This window comes from Miniopterus schreibersii (assembly GCF_964146895.1).
Source record: "Miniopterus schreibersii genome assembly, chromosome: 5".
In the NCBI taxonomy this organism is placed as follows: Eukaryota; Metazoa; Chordata; class Mammalia; order Chiroptera; family Miniopteridae; genus Miniopterus; species Miniopterus schreibersii.
The window spans coordinates 85,960,114-85,982,649 of NC_138106.1; the positions used below are offsets into that span (position 1 = coordinate 85,960,114).

General features: G+C 42.6%; 1 protein-coding gene across 3 annotated transcripts in view; it reads left to right on the forward strand.

Moving 5' to 3' along the window:
* The first annotated feature begins 1,171 nt into the window (after positions 1–1,171).
* The window catches only part of LOC308557302 (phospholipid scramblase 1-like), a 30,560-nt gene continuing 9,195 nt past the window's right edge, over positions 1,172–22,536 (forward strand). The window contains exons 1-7 of one of the 3 annotated variants that reach the window (XM_081137656.1): positions 1,172–1,371; positions 5,798–5,863; positions 7,245–7,270; positions 10,051–10,128; positions 17,135–17,463; positions 19,090–19,132; positions 21,663–21,883. In XM_081137656.1, the coding sequence (XP_080993782.1) occupies positions 7,258–7,270; positions 10,051–10,128; positions 17,135–17,463; positions 19,090–19,132; positions 21,663–21,883 (684 nt within the window). In that variant the 5' untranslated portion in view covers positions 1,172–1,371; positions 5,798–5,863; positions 7,245–7,257. Of the gene's footprint in view, positions 1,372–1,602; positions 2,094–5,797; positions 5,864–7,244; positions 7,271–10,050; positions 10,129–17,134; positions 17,464–19,089; positions 19,133–21,662; positions 21,884–22,536 lie in introns of those variants that run through there. The other 2 variants (XM_081137657.1, XM_081137658.1) reach the window with 2 other exon arrangements.

Sequence of the window (22,536 nt, forward strand, 5' to 3'; positions counted from 1 at the left end):
CTGCCAATCAGAATAGCAAACACTTAGAAATGATATTTAGGAAGTGGAGAGATGTAAAACAAGCCTTCTCAGAGTCTATTGGAAAAGAACAGAACGATAAGCTTCTGTGGTGTGTACAGAAAGGCATGTGCAAGGATTATGACCAGGACACCATCTGTCATCGGGAAATTGGAAGCAAAGTGCGCTGTGATTAGATCCATGATTCAGCTCTGCATTAAAGGCGAGGGGATTTCCAAGACGTATCACAAGGAGGAAACACGTGAGAGAACAGTTTGCGTAAAAAAGCCCCAACAAAACACCAAAACCCCTGCTATGTACTTTTGTGCATGTGATCCTTATTGACCTGACTCTGGCCCGCATCACTGAGTCTCAGAGGGGAGGGGAGATTAACCAAAGAATTTAGATGCATAACCCGAGGACGCGGGCGTGGAGCGGGCACGTCCGGAATACTTCCAACAACAAACTTTCAGACTTCCACGAGGCAGGTAGCAGCGCCCTCACGTCACAGATTCACCGAGGCAGCGTGCCACGCGCGGTCACAGACGAGAAGGGGTTCCCGCCAAGGCGGCTCGGTCCCCTTCCTTTTTCACTCGTATTTTCCCCATTTCCGTCTCCCCCCGCTCCCCGCCCCCTCCAGCTCCCCTCTCCAGTCTCTCCTGCGCCCTCTGGGTGAATGTTCCCGTCCGCTAGCAGGGCCCCGGGGCAGGGGGCGCCGCAGGCGCGTCCTCCAGTCTCCGCGCCCCCCCCGGTGGCGCGCACCGTCCCGTTACTTTCGCGGAGGAAAATTTAAAAGACGAAAGGAACCAATGCGCTCCTCGCTCAGCTCCCCGAGCGCGCCCTGGGCGGGCCGCGGCCGGGCCGGCGGCGCACGGGGCGCGCTCCCGCCGCCGCGCCCCCGCCCGCGGGTCTCCGCCGCGCGAAGCGTTCGCGATGCCCCGCTCTTCCCCGCCGACCTCCGGCGGGGCTGGAGGACAGGCGGGGGGCCAGAGCGCGACAGCGAGAGGCCCGCGCAGGGAGCCGCGCCCGGCGCCCTGGGGGCCGCGCCCCGCCCGCGCTCGCGCGCAGGTGCCCGCGGCGGGAGGTCGAGCGGGGGTCGGGCAGGTTCGGGTCGCCGGCCTCCAGCCCCACCCCCGGCGCCGCCCCAGTTCCCGCGCGCGGGGCTGCCGGCCGCAGAGCCCGCGGCGCGGGCGTCGGTCCCCAAGCAGCGGCGGGGCGGGGCGCTGGTCCCCGCAGCCTCCCCGCCGCGCCCGCCCGCCCGCCCGCGGGGGCGCTCCGAGCCCTCCTCGGGACGTAGGATCCCGGAAAACGAAACCGACAGCGGGGCTGCGGCGGCGCCAGGGCCGCTCGGAGGCTCCGTCCCTGCGACTCCAGGTAGGTGGTGCCCCGGCGGGGCCCGGCCGAGGGAGCGGAGCCTCGGGCCGGCGTCCTCTCCGCCCCGGCCGCCCGGAGCCACAGGTGGGCGCCGGCCTCGGGGCGGCTTGTGACACGGGGGCGCGAGGGCTGCGCCTGCGCTGAGGTCGCGGGGTACCGGGCGGGGCGGGGGTCCCAGCGGCCGCAGGAAACCGCGCGGAGGTGGAGCCCCGGCTGGACGGGTGCCCCCCAGGCCAGGAACGGGGTCTCCCCGCCTGAACCGGCCTCTCCTGGGGCCTTCACGGCCGGGGCGCCTCGAGTCATGGTGAGAGGCTGGGCCCGGGACCTGCCCGCCCTGGGGCGAGGGGCGAGGGAACAGTAAATACTACGGGGGGGGACCGTGCCGGGCGCCCCGCGACCCCAGCGCCGGGACGGCCCAGATGGAGACCCGCCGCCGCTGTGCCTGCCGGGGCGCCGGCGGCCTCCTCACGGCCTCCCTTCCCCTCCCTCGTGTCGGAAGCTGGGCAGCTACAGGTCTCCAGCGGTTAGAGGGTGACGCGACTGGGGCAACTTCGTGAGAGAGGGACCTGGCACCGCGGAAGGCACTCGGCAAAGTCCGCTCCCGCTGTTTTGCGTCTGTCCGGTTCCCAGCTTCCCGGGCTGGTGCCCGGTCCCCTGGGTTCCTTTACCCGCTTGCTCCTGGAAGCCTGGCGCGGTGGCTCCCCAGTTCCAGGAAAAGGCAGGTAACTGTTGTTTTTCCTAGTTTAGCAAGATCCAGGACATCAGTGCTGTGCAAGTGTCACTTGCTTATGTCGAGCGTCAGGGGAGTCGGGTCCCCCTTTTCCCCCTTGACCTTTGTCGCAGCAGAAGTTCCTCTTACTACCACCCTGGCGAGTACGGCCGTGGGACGAGTGTGAAAGCTGAGCTAACGCAGGGCTGTGAGTAAACTGAGTGGCCCTGCCCTGGGTGGAAAGGGGCATGGAAAGAGCCAGGTCCTGGAGACTAAGCCCCCGCAGGTGCGCGGGGCTGCTCGCTCGGACCGAAAGGAGCGAGTGGCGGCGCACAGGCCCGTGCGCTCGGCCGCCCGGCCAGGGCCCTGTCCTTGTCCTGGTCGCTGTGCCGGCCGTGGGGAGTTTAGAGCAGCTGGAGGGACGGAGCTGTGAGCACCGCCTCCTGTCTCACTATGCCTTCCATCAGTATACTTTGAATAAAGGCACAAGCTTTGTACTAAGTGAATATTTATACGTGTATAAATGTGCATGTGTATTATATGTGTGTGTGCACACTGTATAGCACTTTTCAATAATGCTAAATTTAAAAAGTCAAAGTACTGTAGCTAATCAGTACTAACAACTGTGCTTTTCATTTTTAAAATTTTGAATTTATTAAGTAAGCACTTACAGAAAAATTCCAGCCTGGCATAGTAAAAATACAATGGCCATGAGTAAATTTGAAATTATTAAGAGAGATACCATAAAGATAGTCTTTTGGACAGCTTGGGAGATATTTTTTTGCAGTGAATCAAGGACTTGAGGGTAAAGCACATGAGGCATGAATCATTTTACTTAGTAAACATTCACTTTCTGGGCTTCACTTATGAGGAAAGGAAACAGCTCAGCTCTGCTTGTCAGCAAAGACTTCACGGGAGGAACCAAGCACCCATGCCAGGATAGCTGCCAAAGTTGTTTTTGTTTCTTTTGTCTTTTTGGTTTACTGGTTAGTCTTGTAGAACACTTGACCACCACTCTCTCAGTTGGTCCCAGTGGATGTTATATCTACTTTTGTCTTCAAAGTTTACTGTAAAATGCTATCCCAAAGTGGTTCAGAGAATGTTTTATTTCCTTGAGCCATGTAATACAGGAGTAGACTTTTATAGGAAGAGTCCTCGTTACCAGATACTTTGCTTTTGTAAATCGGCCTCAGCCACCTCACTTCCATCCCATACCTTGTACCTGGATTTGGAAGACCGGTGGAATCAAAGTCTGTAAATTCATCTGGTTTGGGACTATTTATCTTTTACCAAAACTATAGTTCAACAGATGAAGTAGTTTTGTCCTTAGTATTAACTAAAGCTTTTCAGATGCATAAAATTTACCCACAATCAGAAGCTGAACATGAAGTGTTCTGTGACCAACCTCAGCAAGTGCTGGCCTCTCCACCTCCTGTGCCCAGTTTCTCTCGCCTCCACGCCTAATATCTCATTCTCACTTATTCAGAGAAATTTAGGGACATTGAATTCTGTGGATAATTGTAGAGCAGTAACATTTTGCTAAAATAATTTAGAACATATATTCCCCCATCTTGGGAATCTGAGAAAAAATGTTAACTGGTTTGTTCTTAGGCGATTAAGAAGTAAGTTTGGAGAAATAATTCAAGTCTAGTTTTGCCTAATTTGTATGCAGAGTAGTTTTAGGATTTTCCAAAATGAGAGATGCTTCCTCCTCGGGTTCCAGATTTTACATTCATACTTTTTGAAAGCAATGAAAGAGAAATTTTAGGTCCCCATGAGATGGTCAAAGGGTTTCACAATATGAATCGTGGAGCAATAACTGTATATCACCTGCACTTCTCCTCCCTGTGGTAGATGTTTATAATTTGAAGTTCTGTATTTGTCCTGAAGTAATTAAGGTCCCAATGGTACAGTATATAATATGATTTTATTAGAGACTGTTTTTCTTTTAGTACAGGATAAATATGACTTTCTTGGAAGTCTTTTTGGGAATTGTTTCTTATAGAAGCAGTGGGAGGCAGTATTTAATAAAAGTTATCATGTTAATTACTTAATTAATTCACCCAAGACTCAGCTCTGTCATTTCCAAAGCTGAGTGATGTTATGTCTTGTGACCATTAAGTTTGAGAAAATCAAAAGACCCCTAAAACAGCAGAGTGGACAGATGTGACATGGTGCATATCTGTAATCCACACGTGCTTTATTCCACCTGGCACATACACAGGTACAGCCGTCACTTAACATTGTGCACCAGAGCTCATGACATACCATTTTAATACTTGAGATATTATGTAATAGTGAAAATTCTAAATCCTGCAGGAAAATGAGGGTTCAGATTGTGTTCCACAGTATTTTTCCCAACAAATGCTCATCCTCACACAACCTGTAGTTTAAGATTTAAAATAGTGTAGCCAAGTAGGAAGGAAAAGAGCAAGTATGACCGAATGAGCTCTGTTTGGAGTTGGTTTCATTTCTCTTCCTTGGATTTTTATGCAAAGAGGGAATGATCTCTGACCCCATGAAAGGAGGGTAAATCCAGGCTGCTCAGGCTGCTCCTCATCTGGCGAGGACCTGGAGGCCATGGCTTTTGGCTGCGTAGGAGCTGCCAGCTGCTCCTGATGTGGTTCACAGCGTCATTTATTTCCTCTCACTGGCACATGCGTTTTTTCTGATTGGCCTGGACTCCCCAGGCTCAAACAACTAAATATAAGAAAAAATATTTATAAATTTAAAATATTTTATTTTTGCCCGGCCAGGCATGGCTCAGCGGTTGAGCGTCGACCTAGGATCCAGGTGATCGGGGTTCGATTCCCGGTCAGGGCACAGGCCTGGGTTGCGGGCTCGATCCCCAGTCGGGGGCGTGCAGGTGGCGGCCGAGCAATGACTCTGTCATTATTGATGTTTCTATCTCTCTCTTCCTCTCCCTTCCTCTCTCTGAAATCAATAAAGATATATTTTTTTTAAAAAAAATAGATATTTTTTAAGTAATTTTTTTAATTTTAATAATTTTAAAGGCCCCCCCCACACACACATACACACAGGGGGGACTTGTCTGTGTTCCTCCTCCAGGTATTATTCAGGATTTGTCCTTGAATTAAGTACCTTTCTGACATTGTAGGCAAGTGGACAGTGATGCAAACAATGGCCCCTTAAACTGCTGTAAAATTAGTTAAAAGCATAGGGTACTTTGGAACAATCGTGTTAAAGAGGGCTGTCCTGTGAGCAACAGAAGGTAAGTAAAACCTTTAGACATGTCCAGTCCAGCGTGCTGATTAGAAGGATACTCTTTAATTGGACTACACAACTTTAGTCTTTTAATTTTATGTATCTGTGAAGGTACTCATAGCATATTTTAAGGTAATGGATATTACTTTTAATGTATAATATTTGATCGTGGAAATGTGAGATTTACAAAAGTAGCCATGGCATTTGGCATGTAGGACTTCAGTCTCCTTTTACTGTTCCTTTTATGACAGAACCTAAAACACGAATGTGGCTTATGAAGACTTTTAGCCAGCTTTGTTATATATGTTTATTTATTGATCATCTTATAGACTAACTGAAGAAAAACATAAATGTTAATATTTTTGCCCTTCTAGCCTGATGAGGTCCACAGCAGTTGGTTTCTGACTAGCTAATGGAAGTTGGGTTACTATCATTCTAAGTAGTCTAGGAAGTCAAATGAGTAACTCAGACAAGTGTTTTGCTTTATTTTAGGCCCAGGTAAACCCGTTCCAAATTATTCAACCATTGCTGAATTTCCTGAGCGCACGTAATTGAGAGGTGACTATCACTGGAATATTAATAAGAGTTTTACTAGATTATGACTTTTTTATGCTTAAAGTAGATAATAAAGAAATAAAATTAAAAGGAGCCCTGGCCCATTTAGCTCAGTGGTTAGAGTGTTGACCTGCCCACCGAAGGGTCAAGGGTTCTTTTGCCAGTCAAGGGCATGTACCTGGGTTGCAGGTTCGATCCCAGGCCCTGGTCAGGGCTCATGCAGGAAGCAACCAATCAGTGTGTCATCCCCCCTCCACCCCCCTTCCACTCTTTCGGAAAATACCAATGGAAAAAATATTCTTGGGTGAGGTTTAACAAAACAAAACAAAAATTAAAATGAGAGGAGGGACATGATTTCTTCCTGGGAACACCAGATTTTAGTAAAGAATAGAGAGGGATCAGTTGATTTTTTATTTACCATTTAAGACAACACGAGGAAGCCTTAATAAAGTGGTAGCCAAGGCCGGAGAGGGCTGGGAAGGGCAGGGCTGATTTATGTTAGTGTGTGGGTCTGAGGTAAAACAGGTAACAGAGCTTTTGCCTCATGTGTTAATTGTTCTTAACAGGCATATAGGGTGTTGGGATATAAAGTGGAGAGAGAATGTAGTGACTGGGTAGGAGTGGGAAAGTGTAGGATGGGATCGAGGCACTGGAAGGCAGAAGTACTGAGCACAATGTTTATTATTATTATTATTATTATTATTTTTAAATATATCTTTATTGATTTCAGAGAGAGGAAAGGAGAGGGAGAGAGAGAGATAGAAACATCAATGATGAGAGAGTCATTGATCGAGCCCACAATCTGGGCATGTGCCCTGACCAGGAATCGAACCCCGATCGCCTGGATCCTAGGTTGACACTCAGCGGCTGAGCCACGCCCGGCCGGGCTATTATTATTATTTTCAATAGAAATAACCAAACACAATATTTCAGGTGGATTGTCATGCTACTGCAACTATGACAACCCCTGAGAGTGGGTTCTTTGTTTAAAAGCATGTTTTAAAGTATAGAACAAAGGGTCAGGCCTCTTCAGATTTGCCATTCCAGCTGGGCAGAACACACCCCCAGGACCTGGACTTTCCAGAGGTATTTGCTGTCATGTAACCCGATAGCTAAGCTTTCTCCCACTCATGCGGGACCACAAATGGAGCCCAGCCCTGAGCTGGCCACCACCTGAGCTTACCCAAAACTTCCGAAGTCCTCCTCAGAAACATAGCAGTGGGGATGGAGCAAGACCAAGGCTTTAAGTGAACAGATTCTGGTTAACTAGACGAATAGAGGAATATCTTATGTGCATGTATAGTTTCAGAGTATCTTGTTTTAACTGTCATACTTGACCTATAAAATTGTAACTGATGTATTAATATCAGGTCTTCTTTTTCAGAACTTTTTCAATCATGGACAAACAAAGTAAGTAAATTATGTGTTTACTTTTCCCCTATAATGTTAAATCTGTTGTTAATACATTAACTATCCTATGTTTTATTCAGTTTCTGAAAGAATATCATTTTCTTTGTGTTGTTTCTTCTCTGGAATCCAAAGCCTATTTCAGTGTTTTGATATATAGTATAAATAGATATCCACTACCATTAATTTGTCCTTTAAAATAAAAAAGCCTTAGATAAAACTAAAACATTTTAGGCTTACTGGAAAATATGTTGTATAATTTATACTATATTTCATTCATATCAGTGTTCACTTTGCTATGTGTATTTTATATACATAAAGGTTATTCAAATAATATTAATTAAAGATAATAAATTTAATGTCAGTTCATCCTCATAAAATCCTCACATAAATCCCTGATATATATTTCATACACACACGTGAATAGTTTTAAATAAATGCCAAGCATTATATTCTGGCTTTTTTTCTTTCAAGAATATTGACCAAGCATGTAATAAGACATTGTCTTATTGAAAACCTAAAGCAATACATATCGGGGGAAATATGAAAAACAAAATCCTGTGTTATGAAAGGATTTGCATTCTCTTTATTTTTGTTTAGATAACCAAAGGTGTTTATCTCACCACAAGGTCAGCCTTGCTACGCACGTAGTATCATTTCTTAGGACCAGAAACCTCGGCTCTTCAGGAGGTTTCATGATATTCTCTTAATGTTTGCTATGTCAATTTAATCTTACTTACAAAACTCAAAGCTTTTAAAATGTAAGTTTATATGATATTAAGCTGTTTTGTTTGCTGTAAATTTTAGGATGCTTCAAATCACTTTAGAAAGATTCTTTCGGTCACAGTCATAGTCACCTTTTAACTCTGCAGTTTCAATATATGTGATTTGTATGTATATGTATGCATAAGTAGAAGTGAAATGTACCTATGTATATATATAAGTAAAAATAAAATACCTGTACAACAGTGTGATACTCCTATGATTTTATGTTATTTTAGGTTGCATTTCACAAATTCACTTGTGATTCATATGCTCCTTGCTCTACTTGACCACTTGCCCATCCATGTATTTGTCTTTGTATGAATTTCCACTGATCCTGTTACCAGGATCGTTGCTCTGGTACCAAAATCCCAGAGATGATGAGGTCCTAATTTCTTTATTCTGTCAGGTCATGGACCTATGTGTATCTTTACTATCGTTCAAACAACGGTACTTGTTCAGAGGTGCCGAAATGTGACATATCATATAAGGGTAGGTCTTTAAGTCAGACTTGCAGTGTGTTTCCTCGAGATCCGTTGAGTCTGATCCTGTTGTCTCCAACTCAGATCAAGAGTAGGGGCTGTGGGCAGAGCCGTAAGAGCTAGAGAACTAAATGCTAGGCCACTCATGTGACGCTGAGAAATAGAAGGGGATGGTTGGGGGAGAATGGCTTGCAGTATTTCAGAAATCTATGATAATTCCATGTGTCTTTCCAGGGTAAAGCCCTGATGGAAGTAGCTCTGTTGCCTGAATTAACAGTCTCCATGGACTCCATTCTGCTGAAGTTATTATGAAGCTAAATGAATGGAGGAGAGGCTCCAGCCTTCCTGCTGAAATCACATTGATCTTAACAGGCTCATGAAAGAGAAGCATACAGGAGAGGTGTCAGATTGAAAGTTAGGCCAACATTTTCTTCTGAATTGGTGCCATGTCCCCTTGATTCAAAAAGAAACTTTGGAATTCACAGTTAGAAGTCATAAGAAAGCGAGGAGCACATAATATAAGGGAAGAGCCCACTACACATAAGCTCCATGAGGGCAGAGCTAGTGTAGCCCCAGAGCCTAACTCAGGGGTGAGACCGGAGGTGCTCAGTAGATATTTATTGTCTGGCTGGGGTGGCCACTAAATGAATAACTGGAGAAATAAATATGAAGAACTAGGATGTTGAACTATTTGTACAGAATTAGGGTTATTTAATGTTATCTGCATTGATTAGCAGATAACAACATTTAATCTCTTAGGTTATTATAATTAAGTCAGTTATGATTTCTGTAGGTCAAATATCAGAATTTACTTTGGCCAACCTTATTAATATAGTTCCAGAGAAACCATGAAAAGGATATTTAAATACAGATATAGATGCATTATTTTAAATATTTTAAAAGTTCCTATAGCAATGATTATAGATATCTTTAAAATCATCCATAACCCTTCCATTTTCATCCTCATATCCACCTAGTTTTACTTATCTTTTCACACTCCATATGTGGTTTTAAAACCATCTTTTTTATAATACCAACAAAATCAAAGTATGGAAGTGAACACTCCATAGTTAAAAACTAGAAATTCAACCCCAGTAACTCAGCTGTCTCATTTTATCCAAAAGGGAATTTGTTTGCCCTGGCCACTGTTCGTCAGTTGGTTGGGTGTCATCCTATGCACCAAAGGGTTGCTGGTTCAATTCCCGGTCAGGGCACATGCCTGGGTTGCAGACTCAACCCTGGTGGGGGGGGGGCAGGGAGTATGCAGGAGGCAGCTGATCGATGTTTCGCTCTCTCTCCCTCTCCCTTTCTCACTCTCTAAAAATCAATAATTTTTTTTAAGGGCGTTTGTTTGAGTCAGGGTTCTATGGCAAAATAATTCTGATAATAGGCACAGCTTGTGTTAGATGAAGAAGTCACTCCGTTTCAGTACAGCACAGGATCATGCAAATGAAGTTATCTATCCACAGACATTGTATTTTTCTTTCTAGTGTATATTTTATTAAAGGAGATAAATGTTTACCTCTCCTTGAATTACAGTTGCGCAAACGAATGCTCCTCACCAAGGGACAAACTTCCCAGCTGCATATCCTCAATATCCTCCAGCAGCATTCCAAGGTAAAACATTTGTTTAAAGAATAAAACCAAAATAAATTCATCACTGATAATTCCCCAAAGGGTGGATGTGTGTCTGTCATCTGTCTCTGTATTTACTATAGTATTGCACTTTGTTGAAGATGCAGTAGTGAAATTGGCAGCCTAGTTCTTGATTTGTTTTGGTTGACTATATGTTATCATCAATATTATTAAAGTGATTTTTGTTTATACAGTATAGTAAAGGTATAGAGTTAATAAAAATAGTGAGTTTACATTTAGCAAGTGAAATATAAAGCTGCATATAAATTAAACCCCAAAATACACATATTAAGTAATAGATTGCATCAATTCTCCATCTCTTCAGAGAATTGTAATCATGAAATCATAGTTAGAAGATTTAATCCTGAGTGTTTGTGAGTCATGTATAGCTGAGGTTGTGTTCAGAGAGTCACAGAAAAGACATGACTGCTTAAAAGGAAGCTGTAAGCGATAGAAACATGGCTACCTGGGCATAATTCTCATCTTCATTTGGTAACATGTGAAAACTCCTTTTGTATACATTCTGGACCATGCCTTGCATTTGAGTAAGCAGGCTTCCCACATCTTGAGAGACCATCCTGGGGAGCTGGGACCGAAAGGAATCAGGTTTGAACAGATGGGTGTGTGCATTTTGTATTCTACTCTGAACAGTCTGCTTGGGCACTGAAATCTGTTTTATTGTCCAGCGAGAAACCTCCCAGTGGGGCCTGGATGTCACCAGATGTTGGCAATTAAAAGAATGGGAACTAGAAAAAATCCAAGGCTCTAAGGTGATAGTCCCAAGGGTGCCTGCACTTAATATTACATGAGAGCTCTTAAAAACACTAGTGCCAGAACACTACCCAGAAAAATTGAAGCAGAAGCTCTGGGAGTGGTACCCAGGGATTTTTAATTCCATGGGTTAGTGTAATGTGCAGCCAGGACTGAGAACCACTGCACTACATTTTTAAAAATCATTTTCTATTTTCAGTTACAGTTGACATACATCAGTGTGTACACCAGTGACTAGACATTACATAATAAGTGATCACTCCAATAAATCCCACGCCCATCCAACACCAGGCTTAGTTATTAGAGTATTAGTGACTATATTCTCTATGTTATACTTTACATTCCCATAACTATTCTGTAACAACCAAATAGCACTTCTTAATCCCTTCTCCTTTTTCACCCACCCCTCCAACCCCACTCCCATCTGGCAACCAACAAAAAATTATCTGTATCTTTGAGTCTGTTTCCGTTCTGACTGTTCATTTTGTTGGTAGATTCAATTGTTAATAGATATGTATTTATTCTTATTTTAATGTTCATATTTTTTTATCTTCTTAAAGAAGACTCTTCTAACATTTCATGTAATACTGGTTTGGTGGTGACAAACTCCTTTAGATTTTTATTGTCTGGGAAGCTCTTTATCTGTCCTTCAATTCTAAATGATAGCTTTGCTGGATAGAGTAGCCTTGGTTGTAGGTCCTTGCTTTTCATCACCTTTAATATATTTCTTGCCACTCCCTCTGTCCTGCAAAGTTTCTGTTGAAAAACCATCTGACAGTCTTATGGGAGCTCTCTTGTAGATAACTAACTGCTTTTCTCTTACTGACTTTAAGATTTCCTCTGTCTTTAACCTTTTGCACTTTAATTATGATGTGTCTTGGTGTGGGCTTCTTTGGGTTCATCTTTTTGGGACTGTGCACTTCCTTGACTTGTACGTCTGTTTCCTTCACCAAGTTAGGTAAGTTTTCTTGTCATTATTATTGCAAATATGTTTTCAATTTCTTGCTCTCTTCTCTTTCCAGTACCCCTATGATGTGAATGTTGGTACACTTGAAGTTGTCCCAGAGGTTCCTTACACTATCCTCATTTTTTTTGGATCCTTTTTTTGCTATTGTGATTGAGTGTTTTTTGCTTCCTTATATTCCAAATTGCTGATTTGATTCTTGTCTTCATAACTCTACTGTGGATTCCCTGAAAATTTTTTATTTCAGTTAGTGTATCCTTCATTTCTGATGTATTCTTTTTTATGTTGTTGAGTTCCTCACTAAGTTCCTTGAACATCCTTATAACCAGTGTTTTGAACTCTACATCTAGTAGATTGTTTATCTCCATTCTGTTAAGTTTTTTTTCTGGACTTCTGTTCTTTCATTTGGGACATGTTTCTTTGTCTCCTCATTTTGACCACCTCTCTGTGTTTATTTCTATGTATTAGGTAGAGCTGCTATGTTTCCCAGGCTTGGTAGCATGGCCTAATGCAGTACTAGGTGTCCTGTAGCGTCCAGTGGCACAGCCCCCCCGATCACCCAAACTGGGCACTCAAGCTGCACCCCCCATGTGGGACTGTACACCCTGGTGTTGTAGTTGAGCCTTGACAATGTCTGAAGCTGTCCACTGGGTTCACTTGCTCTCCGTCCTCCTCTTAGGAGATACAGGCCAAGGTCAGCCACTGCCTGGCATATGCTACAAAGCGATCTGCAGATGACTGCTACTTGTGTTGGGTTTGGAGATGTCCAGGCAAAGCCAAGCTGTGAACCAAGGCTGGCTGCTGCTAGTGCTTGGCCTGGAGCTGCTTAGTGAGAGGTACAGGGCTAGCTGAGACCAGATGCTGCTTGAGAGATTTTAGGAAAATCTGAAGTATCAATCAAGACAGGCTATTTGTATGGAAAAGCCACTGGAAACAGCTTGGGTGGGCCCAAAAGTTGGGTGGGGTGGGACCTCAAGGATTCACTAGGGTGGGGCAAACAGTGTGAGCAGGTTGATGGATATGGTGCCTGTCTGGTGGCTCTGTGGCGGGAGGGCTTATCAAAGGAGCAATGGCCTCTGCCAGCATTTCTGTCTGGGAGAAAGCTTCCCCTCCAGCTTTTTCCCTGATGCCAAACAATGCATTTCCTCCTTGTATGTTTCCGGTGCCTTTCAAGCTGCTGCCCACATGCTGGAGCTCAGAGGGAATGAGTCCGAGTGAGTCTACGTGTGGGCCCTTTAAAAGGAATTGCCTGGGACTCCAACAGCCTCCATCTCACTCAGCCACAATCCCCACTGATTTTTACAGTCAGAAGTTATGGGGACTTTTCTTTGTGGCATTGGAACCCTGGGCTGGGGCACCTGATGTGGGGCTGGCACCTCTTGCTCCGCAGGGGAGACTTGCACAGCCAAGATATCCCTCCCTATTTTTATCTGCTACGTGTGGGTATAGGACCAGCCTTTCCCCATTCTACTCCTCCTGCTAGTTTTGATGTGGCTTCTTTAATTTCATACTTGTAGGTCTTCCATTCAGCTAGATTTTAGGTGGTTCTGAATGATGTTTGTTTTGTAGTTTAGTTGTAATTTTGATGTGGTTGTGGGAGGAGGCAAGTACCCTGTTTATCTATCCTCCATCTTGGCCAGAGTCTACTCTAAATTCTTATGTTTGGTGTTTTGGAGAATTATTAGCAAGTCTATAATATTCATCCAAGTTACTTGGAGAATGATTTAATGTACCCACAGCTCATTAAAAGTAGGTGATATGTAATTAAATTTGGTTATCAGATTTGAGAGTTGTAAGAAAAAATAGCTCAATTTTATTTCTGAAGTTCAAGGCCACATATAGCACAGGTCTTAATATAACAATGATGCTAACAACATTGACAGCTAACTCTGCATAACATGGATTAGCTCATTTAATTCTCATATCTTATGAGGTAAATACTCTTAATCGTCCATATTATGCAAGTGGGAAAACAGGTATAGAGAGGCTTGATCAGGCTTCCAGTTTTGGCTTCTGTACTTGATAGTTGGTGGTTTTAAACAGGTTGCTGTACCTCCAAGCCTCAGTTCTTATCTATAAAATAGGGGTTACATTTTCCTATTCAGGTAGATTTAGAGATTAAATGAAAGTATATGTAAAACACCTAGCACAATGCCTTTCAAGTAATAAATGACAAGTATTTGCTGACTATATTAATAATATGTTAAATCAGTTTGGCTTTATATAAAAGAAAATATCCAAATTTCAGGTAATTCTGTATGCTAACCCATTGATTTTGGAAATAATGACCTATCCTGTTTCTCCAGTGTCTTGAGATGATTGAATTAATACCAATAATGTTACCAATTAATACAGCTGCACTTCTTCAGTGGCTCTCTAAAAAATACACATCTCTTCATATTGCAGACATTGTTCAGTCTCTGTTGGCCTCCCATTACTTTTAAGCTGGAGGCCAGAATGTTTAATTTGGCCACCAGGTCCTGGGGGCTCCGGGCCTTCCCTTTAAGTGCCTCTTAAACCTGGCTCTACTGTTCGGGTGGGCAGGCCTTTTCCTCTGATCTGAGAGGCCCCGAGTTTGTTACTTTGCCAGAGCTTCTCTGAAGTGCTCTTACTGTGCCACCAGCCTACTCACCTCCTTTCATCCCTGGGCCCTCAAGGAAGCTGTCCCAACTCCATCCCTTTCTCTCTCCTATCCAAACACCTTCCTATGGCAAATATAGTCATAGCGCCGGTCCCTCCTTCAAATGACTTATCTACGATTCTACCCATCAGTTAATCACAGTGGTGGTGTATCTCCTTACAGTAAGGGTGAGAATCAAGTTCTCTCTCCCACTAGGCAATGAAGGCAGGGATTTTTATCTGCACTTCTCATTTTCAATCCCAGTGTTCAGCACTCCTAAAATGTCTTCAGATATGAATCAGATCAGGGAACTAACTCCCTCTTCTGCTTGAAATCCTCTACTGCCTGTGAGTCACACTTGGAGTAAAATCCAAACTCCTTATTAAGGGCTTCCCTAGATGAACCGCTCCTTTCTTTACTGACAGCCATTTCTAGTCTTTCTCTCCCTGAGGATGGTCCTCTCTCAGACATGCCAAGTGCACCCCTAAGTGGGCATTTTTCAATTTAGTTTCCTTCCTCCTACAACATTTCTCACTGGATCGTCACACAAAGCTTTTCCCTTCTCATCTTTTAGTTCTCAACTTAAACTTTATCTATTTAAAAGTAACTAGTTGAGCCAGGCCTGTGTGGTTCAGTGGTTGAACGTCAACCCAGGGACCAGGTGGTCAAGGGTTGCAGGAGGCAGCTGAAAGATGATTTCTTTCCCATCATTGATGTTTGTATCTCTCTTTACCTCTCTCTTCTTCTCTCTGAAATCATTTTTTTTTTTTAAAGTAACTAGTTGATACCTTCCCTTTCCCTATGCATTTTCTCTAATCAGTTCAATCTGAAATCTTTTTTAAAAAAATTATTTTCCGTCTCCCAGAAGCTGCCTGTAAGCCCCGTGAGAGCAGGTTGCCTTGTGGAGAGTTGTATTCTGTTATTCTAGAACCGCTAGATTATAGACCACCTGTAAATTTGTTCATTGTAGAAGGAATGAATTATAAAAGCTGTAGTATTTAAAACACATTAGTATGAGGTTTAGTCTCTCTTTTAAGTCTTACTTTTTAATGGTGCATATATTTTTTATTAGTGTTCCATTAAAAGTATTTACAAATTGTCTATTATAAGTGTCAAATTTGGCATAGCCTTTACAGTTAAAATATTGTGGAACACAGTCCTTTGAAATTATATTTCATTGCTCTGGAATTATTACTCTGTACACTATATATAAGCTTATAAAGCTTCACTGTAGTCAAAATACAGCAAATATAATGAGTATACTTGTGAAATTCACATGGAATATACAGTACACACACTTGTGAAATTCACGTGGAATACACAGTACACACACTTGTGAAATTCACGTGGAATACACAGTACACACACTTGTGAGATTCAGGTGGAATATACAGTACACACTGGTAAGATTCACGTGGAATATAGAGCACACACTTGTAAAATTCATGTGGAATTTAGAATATACACAGTATACATTGTGCATATTAAGTACTTAAGACATTTATGCCCATGATAACATTTTACCTACTTTGGTTTTCAAATTGCATTTCCAGATAGCTGAGAGTGCTAAATTGTGAAATTTAAATTTGTAACCTAACCCTGGCCAGTGTGGCTCAGTTGGTTGGAGCTTCATCCCATACACTGAAAGCTTGCAGGCTTGATTCCAGATCAGGGCACTTACTTAGATTACAGATTCGATCTCCCGTTGGTGTGCATATGGGAGGCAACCAATCAATGTTTCTCTCTCTCTCTCTCCCCTTCTCTCTCTAAAATCAATGGACATGTCCTCAGGTGAGGATTACAGAAACAAAAACAAATAAATGTATAACCTAAATATCACAGTGGATTTTTTTTCATGTAGAGTCTTAGGAACGTAGGGTCTTAGGAATGGAATATACAGTGGGTTAAAACTTCAGGGAAATTGTTAACCCTGAAAATTACCTGGACAGTACTGAAAGGGATGACATGCCTTTACATCTATACCAGGGTTTCTCAATAGTGTCACTATAATATTTTGAGATGGATAATTCTTTTCTTCAGGGTGCTATTTTGGGCATTTTAGGTCTCTATACACCAGCTGTCAGTGTCACCTCCCCTCTAGTTGTAACAGCCAAAAACATTTCCAGAACTTTCCATATAAGCCTTGAAGAAACAAAACTATCTCTAGTTCTATACACATAGGAGATACAATTTATTGGAATTCCAAAGTTTCCATTTTTTACAGAGTGTTTTGGTCCTGGAAATCCTGGCTCAAAGCCTTTATGTTGAGTCTTCCACTCATTGCCATCTCTCTTTTCCATGAAGGCATTCCTGAATATTTATGCAAGAGACTATAACTGTTGTTGATTTTCTTTCACTTTCTTAGGTATTAAGCATATTTTCATCAGAGCTTTGAATGTCAAGAGTAAGGCCTGGGCCAACTATTCTGCCCAAAACTCTCAAAACAGAAGTGTATACAAAAGCATAGATATTTGATTTAAAGCTTGCTGAATGATAAAACATGAACTTTAAGCTTCATAGATACAGGATTCCTGAACTGAAATTTTAGTTTGTAGATACTGGGGTAATCCCAAAGACTTGATGTTTTCATTTTTCAGGGCAGTTACAAATTATTTCACTTGTTCATATTTCAGGATCTTCAGGACATACTGGCTACCCTGACTCACAGCCTGCCTATCCTGGGATGCTGACAGGCTATCCTGGCCCCCAGGGTGCCTATCCTGGAACTCAGGCAGGCTATCCTGGCCCCCAGGGTGCCTATCCTGGAATTCAGGCAGGCTATCCTGGCCCCCAGGGTGCCTACTCAGTCCCACCACCTGGCTATTCAGGTGCTGGTCCAGTCGGCTTCCCTGTCCAACACCAGCCAGTGCATAATCAGCCAGGTGGACCTGCAGGGGTACCATGGATGCCAGCACCACCTCCTCCATCAGGCTGCCCACCAGGGTTGGAATATTTAAGTCAGGTAATTTCAAATACATAAAATAGTTGTTAAAAGAAAACTGTGTTTCCAGTTTACGTAATGAGATTAACAAATTACTAATTCACAAAAGTTTGTAATGGTAAAACAACATTTTTTTCCTAACAAATCACTCTAATTCTTCTAGGTCAGGTTTACTTTTAAAGCAAACTATAAACTGCTTAAGAAATTGTGTTTTCTGCCTGGCCGGGTGTGGCTCAGCGATTGAGCGTCGACCTAGGATCCAGGCGACCGGGGTTCGATTCCTGGTCAGGGCACATGCCCGGATTGCGGGCTCAATCCCCAGTTGGGGGTGTGCAGGAGGCTGCCGATCAATGACTGTCTCATATCTCTCTCTCCCTCTCCTTTCCTCTCTCTGGAATCAATAAAGATATATTTAAAAAAAGAAATTGTGTTTTCTGTGATCTTGAATATTAATCTTTGATTATATCCAGGAGCAAACATTTATTAAGCAGCATTTTCCAGGCTTTATTCCTAAGTATAATAGAAGTATTAACTCATTTCATCCCTTCAAAAACTCTGATGACTGGTGGGGAGAGGGACTGGGGAGGGGGAAGGAACGGGGTAGAACGGGTAATTGGGGAGAAAAAGGGACATCTGTAATATTTTAAACAAAAATAAAATTTAAAAAAAAAACAAACAAAAAACTCTATGATAACCCAGCCAGCATGGCTCATCAGTTGAGCATCTACCTATGACCCAGGAGATCACGGTTTGATTCCCAGTCAGGGCACATGCCAGGTTTTGGGCTTGATCCCAAGTAGGAGGCATGCAGGAAGCAGCAGATCAATGACTCTCATCATTGATGTTTCTGCCTCTCCCTCTCCCTTCTCTCTGAAATAAATAAAAATATATTTTTTAAAAAATACTTCTATGATATATAGGTGCTATAATTATCACCTATTTTACGTAAGAGGAGACGGAGGTCCAGAGAAGTTTCATAATTTGCTCAGCATCAAAATGCCAAGGAAGTGGAAATGGCTTTGTACTTCTGGAAACTTTGTCCTGTAAACTGGGCTCTAATTCCAACGCTGAATAATTTCCTAGGAACTGGAAAGAAAGTTCAAACTCAATTTACTATTGAGTTTCAATAAGTGTTACCGAAAACGGGGATAATATTTTGTATATAATATGACTCACTTTCCTGAATTTGCCCACATTAATAGTGGACTCATTCAATAGATATTTTTAATTAAAAATATATTAACTTTCGCCCTGGCCGGTGTGGCTCAGACGGTTGGGTGTTGTCCCATGCACCTAGAGATTGCTGGATAGGGCACACGCCCGGTTATGGGCTCTATCCCCAATAGGGGGCATGCAGGAGGCAGCTGATTGATGTTAATCTCTCATATAGATGTTTCTCTTTTCTCCCTTTCTCTCTAAAAATCAATAAATGATTCTTTTAAAATTTTTCTTAAAATAAAAATGTAAAAAAATATTAACTTTAGTTATACCTAGAAGTAATATGAACTATCAGTAAATATTGCTAATATTAGTAGGTATTGTTAATTATATATATTCTTTATAATATAAAAATGCTAATATTAATTTGATTGGCTTAAAAAAAATGATACGTAATTTACAGCTTAACTTTTTTTTTTACTATAATAGATAGATCAGATGCTGGTTCATCAGCAAGTTGAACTTCTAGAAGGTATGTATTGATTGTGTTGATTATATTTCTAGAAAGAGAAGACATTTGTGCAAATAAAGTCATATCAACAGCCACAAATATAACACTTTCACAATGTGGAATGATTAAGCCTGGCTATTTACAAGTGTCTTTCATCCTAATAATGAAATGATGGTCGTTGTCAGCAGCTCATTTCTTCAATAGGAGTCAAGTGGTAAAAGACTATTACTCCGGGCATCTGTCCTGATGATGTAGACCCTAATTTAGAAGGAAACCAACCAAAACTTATTTCTGCTCCCCCTTCTCTTTAGGAATCATTTCAGTGATTTACCCCTTTCCCTGACCTTCTCATTCGGCTTTCCTCTTTAACATGTGGTAACCTTGAGACTGGCACAGAGCCACGTGCAGCAGGGCACTTACCTTAGTGCATTTCCAAAGTGAATAAAGTTTTTGAATTTGGGTGGGTATTTGGGGAAAATTTCAATCCTGCCAGCAGCTTCTCTTGGGAGTCCAGATGCGCCTCTAAACTTTTTTGCCATGAGCCGACGATTATCACTTTGGGTGCTGGAGGATGCTGACCATCAGACCTAGGGGTCCGGCTTCCTAAAACAGGCCTCGCGCTCACGTGATGGGCCTGGCCCCCACAGGTGTCTCTCACGTGCTCCGCACGTCTGAGATGAACTTAGGACGTCACCAGATGTTTCAAAACTCCTGCCAGGAGCATTCATAAACCAAAGTATCTTTTTTCTAGGTAAAGAGCTTAACAAAAACTCTGCTAGTTTTAAAAATATATTAAATCCTTCACCTCTATACAAAGTTTCTTTTCACTAGTAGGAATTAAAATATGAATTACACTAGTCAGTGATAGATTTCGTTAGAATGTGCAATTTTTATCTATTGTATTTAGATTACTTACAGTGTGCTTTGTTAAATATTTATAATGTTCTCATTATTGTTAGTTTGTTTAAACTAAGTTTAAACTCCTGGAAAGGAGCTCTTTGTTGTTGGATAAATTGTATTATGAGTTTTTTTTGTGTTTTATTCTAGGGAATTTATTTTTGAGATTATAACACCCCCCCTTCATAGTTTTTATATTTATAACTTTTCTACATTTTTGAGTATATATGTATTCATTGTAAAATATAAAGTTCTAAATTTAGTAATCATTCATTCTACAGTTTTTAAAAGGGATGTCTTTAATTTGTTTTTTGTTTCAAATTGAAAATATGTAATTTAACACCATGACTATATAAAGAGATGAATATTACTATTTATTTTTAGTATCTGAGACTATGGCAGCCACATTTCTCAATTTAAAACGTAATAGACAAAGACATAGCCATGGAATTTGTTTGTTTTTTTTGTTTTCACTTTTTAAGTAAATGGAAATTCAGAGACTGTGTAAGCCCATTGATTTCCTTCTATAGATAAGTAAACTAAAGATTTTTTAGTTTACTAAGAAATTAAGCTACCTAGTGAAACACTTAAGACAATAGGCCTATGTGAGTCAGAGGAGAGACACTGAAGGAGGTCCTGGTGCTAGACTTTGTGCAGGACGTCTCTCTCTGAATTAAAGTCCGTCCACACAGATATTGGAGAGTTGTTTTGTCTCCATATATTTCTTTTAATCACTTGTTATTTGGGTGGCTTGCAACATCCTATGACCCAGGTTAATGGGGGCTCTGGACAAGTGAGACCAGGAACTGCTCCTTCCTGGCACTAAGAAGGAGCAGTTTCCAATGTGGGTTCCCCTGGGGAGACTTTGCTAAGATGCCAGGCGGGTGTCAGTATTTAGCATGTCTCTTTCCCCAGTGAGGAGATCAGCCCCTCCAAGGTATAGAGTTCACTTAGGGTGCCAGTGGTCTAGATATTCTATGAGTTGCAGCCCGGTTGCCAAGCACTTTTCCCCCTTGTCTAATACCACCTCCCACTTCTGGCAACTACTGCTGCATTGAACAGGGCCCGGGACCCAGTGTGGAGTTCTGACCCCCCTTGCACTTTCTCTCCCTGTTCACAGGTGTGCACTGAGAGTAAACGCCTTCATTACCTTCCCTCACTCATGCAAAAAGCAAGCCATGAACATGGTACAAAACATAGTCACAAGCCAGTTTATTTTATATCCTGTTTCCCAGAGCATGGGCATAGCAGTCATCCTCTCCTCCCTCCCTAACTGAATATCTGAAAACTGAACCAACCAAGTGGACATGCTCTGCATACACCTAGCAGGACGGTGGCCATCTGAGCACTGCCCATCCCCCAGCCGCTGAGCCTCCCTTCCCAACAGGAGTCTGTGGAACTAGGAGGATGTGGGTTTTCTTTTCCCAGTCTCACGGAAGACTCTTAACTTTGTAGCCCTCTCTACCCTCTCCTGCTTGTCCTCCGTTGCTGTTTTTTCTTTGTTAGAGTCATCTCTGAAACCTGCCGTTTTCTTTCTCCCTGTGTGACATAAAATATTATCTAAAAATGATACAACGAGATATTATAGTATCTTAGGATAGATTCAGTATTCTTTTATCATAATGGTCATACTGACTCCATTTTATGTTTTTAGTCTTAACAGGTTTTGAAACAAATAACAAATACGAGATTAAGAACAGCCTTGGACAGAGAATTTACTTTGCTGTGGAAGATAATGATTGCTGTACCCGAAATTGCTGTGGAGCGGATAGGCCTTTTACCATGAGGATTCTTGATCTGATGGGCCGAGAGGTCATAACTCTGCAGAGACCACTGAGATGTTCCAGCTGTTGCTGCCCCTGCTGCCTGCAGGAGGTCAGTGAGCAACTGCCTGGGGAATATGTAAAGTAGTTCAACAAAAATTTTCACCCTTTCGTTGAATCTATATAATCAAATGAGATTTTCTAAAGATTTCTCATGAGATATTATTTTATGCTTGAAAGGATTGTGGACAAGAAGGATGGCAGGGGTAAAATAGTGAGTAGTGAGCCCCCTCGCCCTGAGAAAGTCTCTCGTGGGAATGAGCATCGCTCAGAGTCTGAATTTGGGGAGAGCTGAGAAGATAAGGCACCTTGGTCAAGTCCCTTACTTGAAATGACCAGGAGAGGCCTGCCTGAAGCTGGAGGAGGGCACCCCAGAGAATACCCTAGAATACAATTCCAGGAGCAAGTGTACAGAGAACGTGGAAGAGAACAGACATGTTCACCCAACAATTTGGGCCACCCTATTAAGGAAGAAACCCAGGGGAGACTGCCTCTGAGAAATCTCCACTCCTGTGTTTTTAAGTTCCCCATTTTTAAAAGTTAATATATATGAGTCTCCTATAATAGGAATATGCTAGGTGTGGGTACCTTCAGCTCTCTAAAGACCAAGTGTCTGTTTCATATTACTTGCCAGCTCACTGATTCAGAGTGTGGATCTCGGGGGAGACAGCAGGGCACAGAGGGCCTACAGGATAGTTGGCCTTT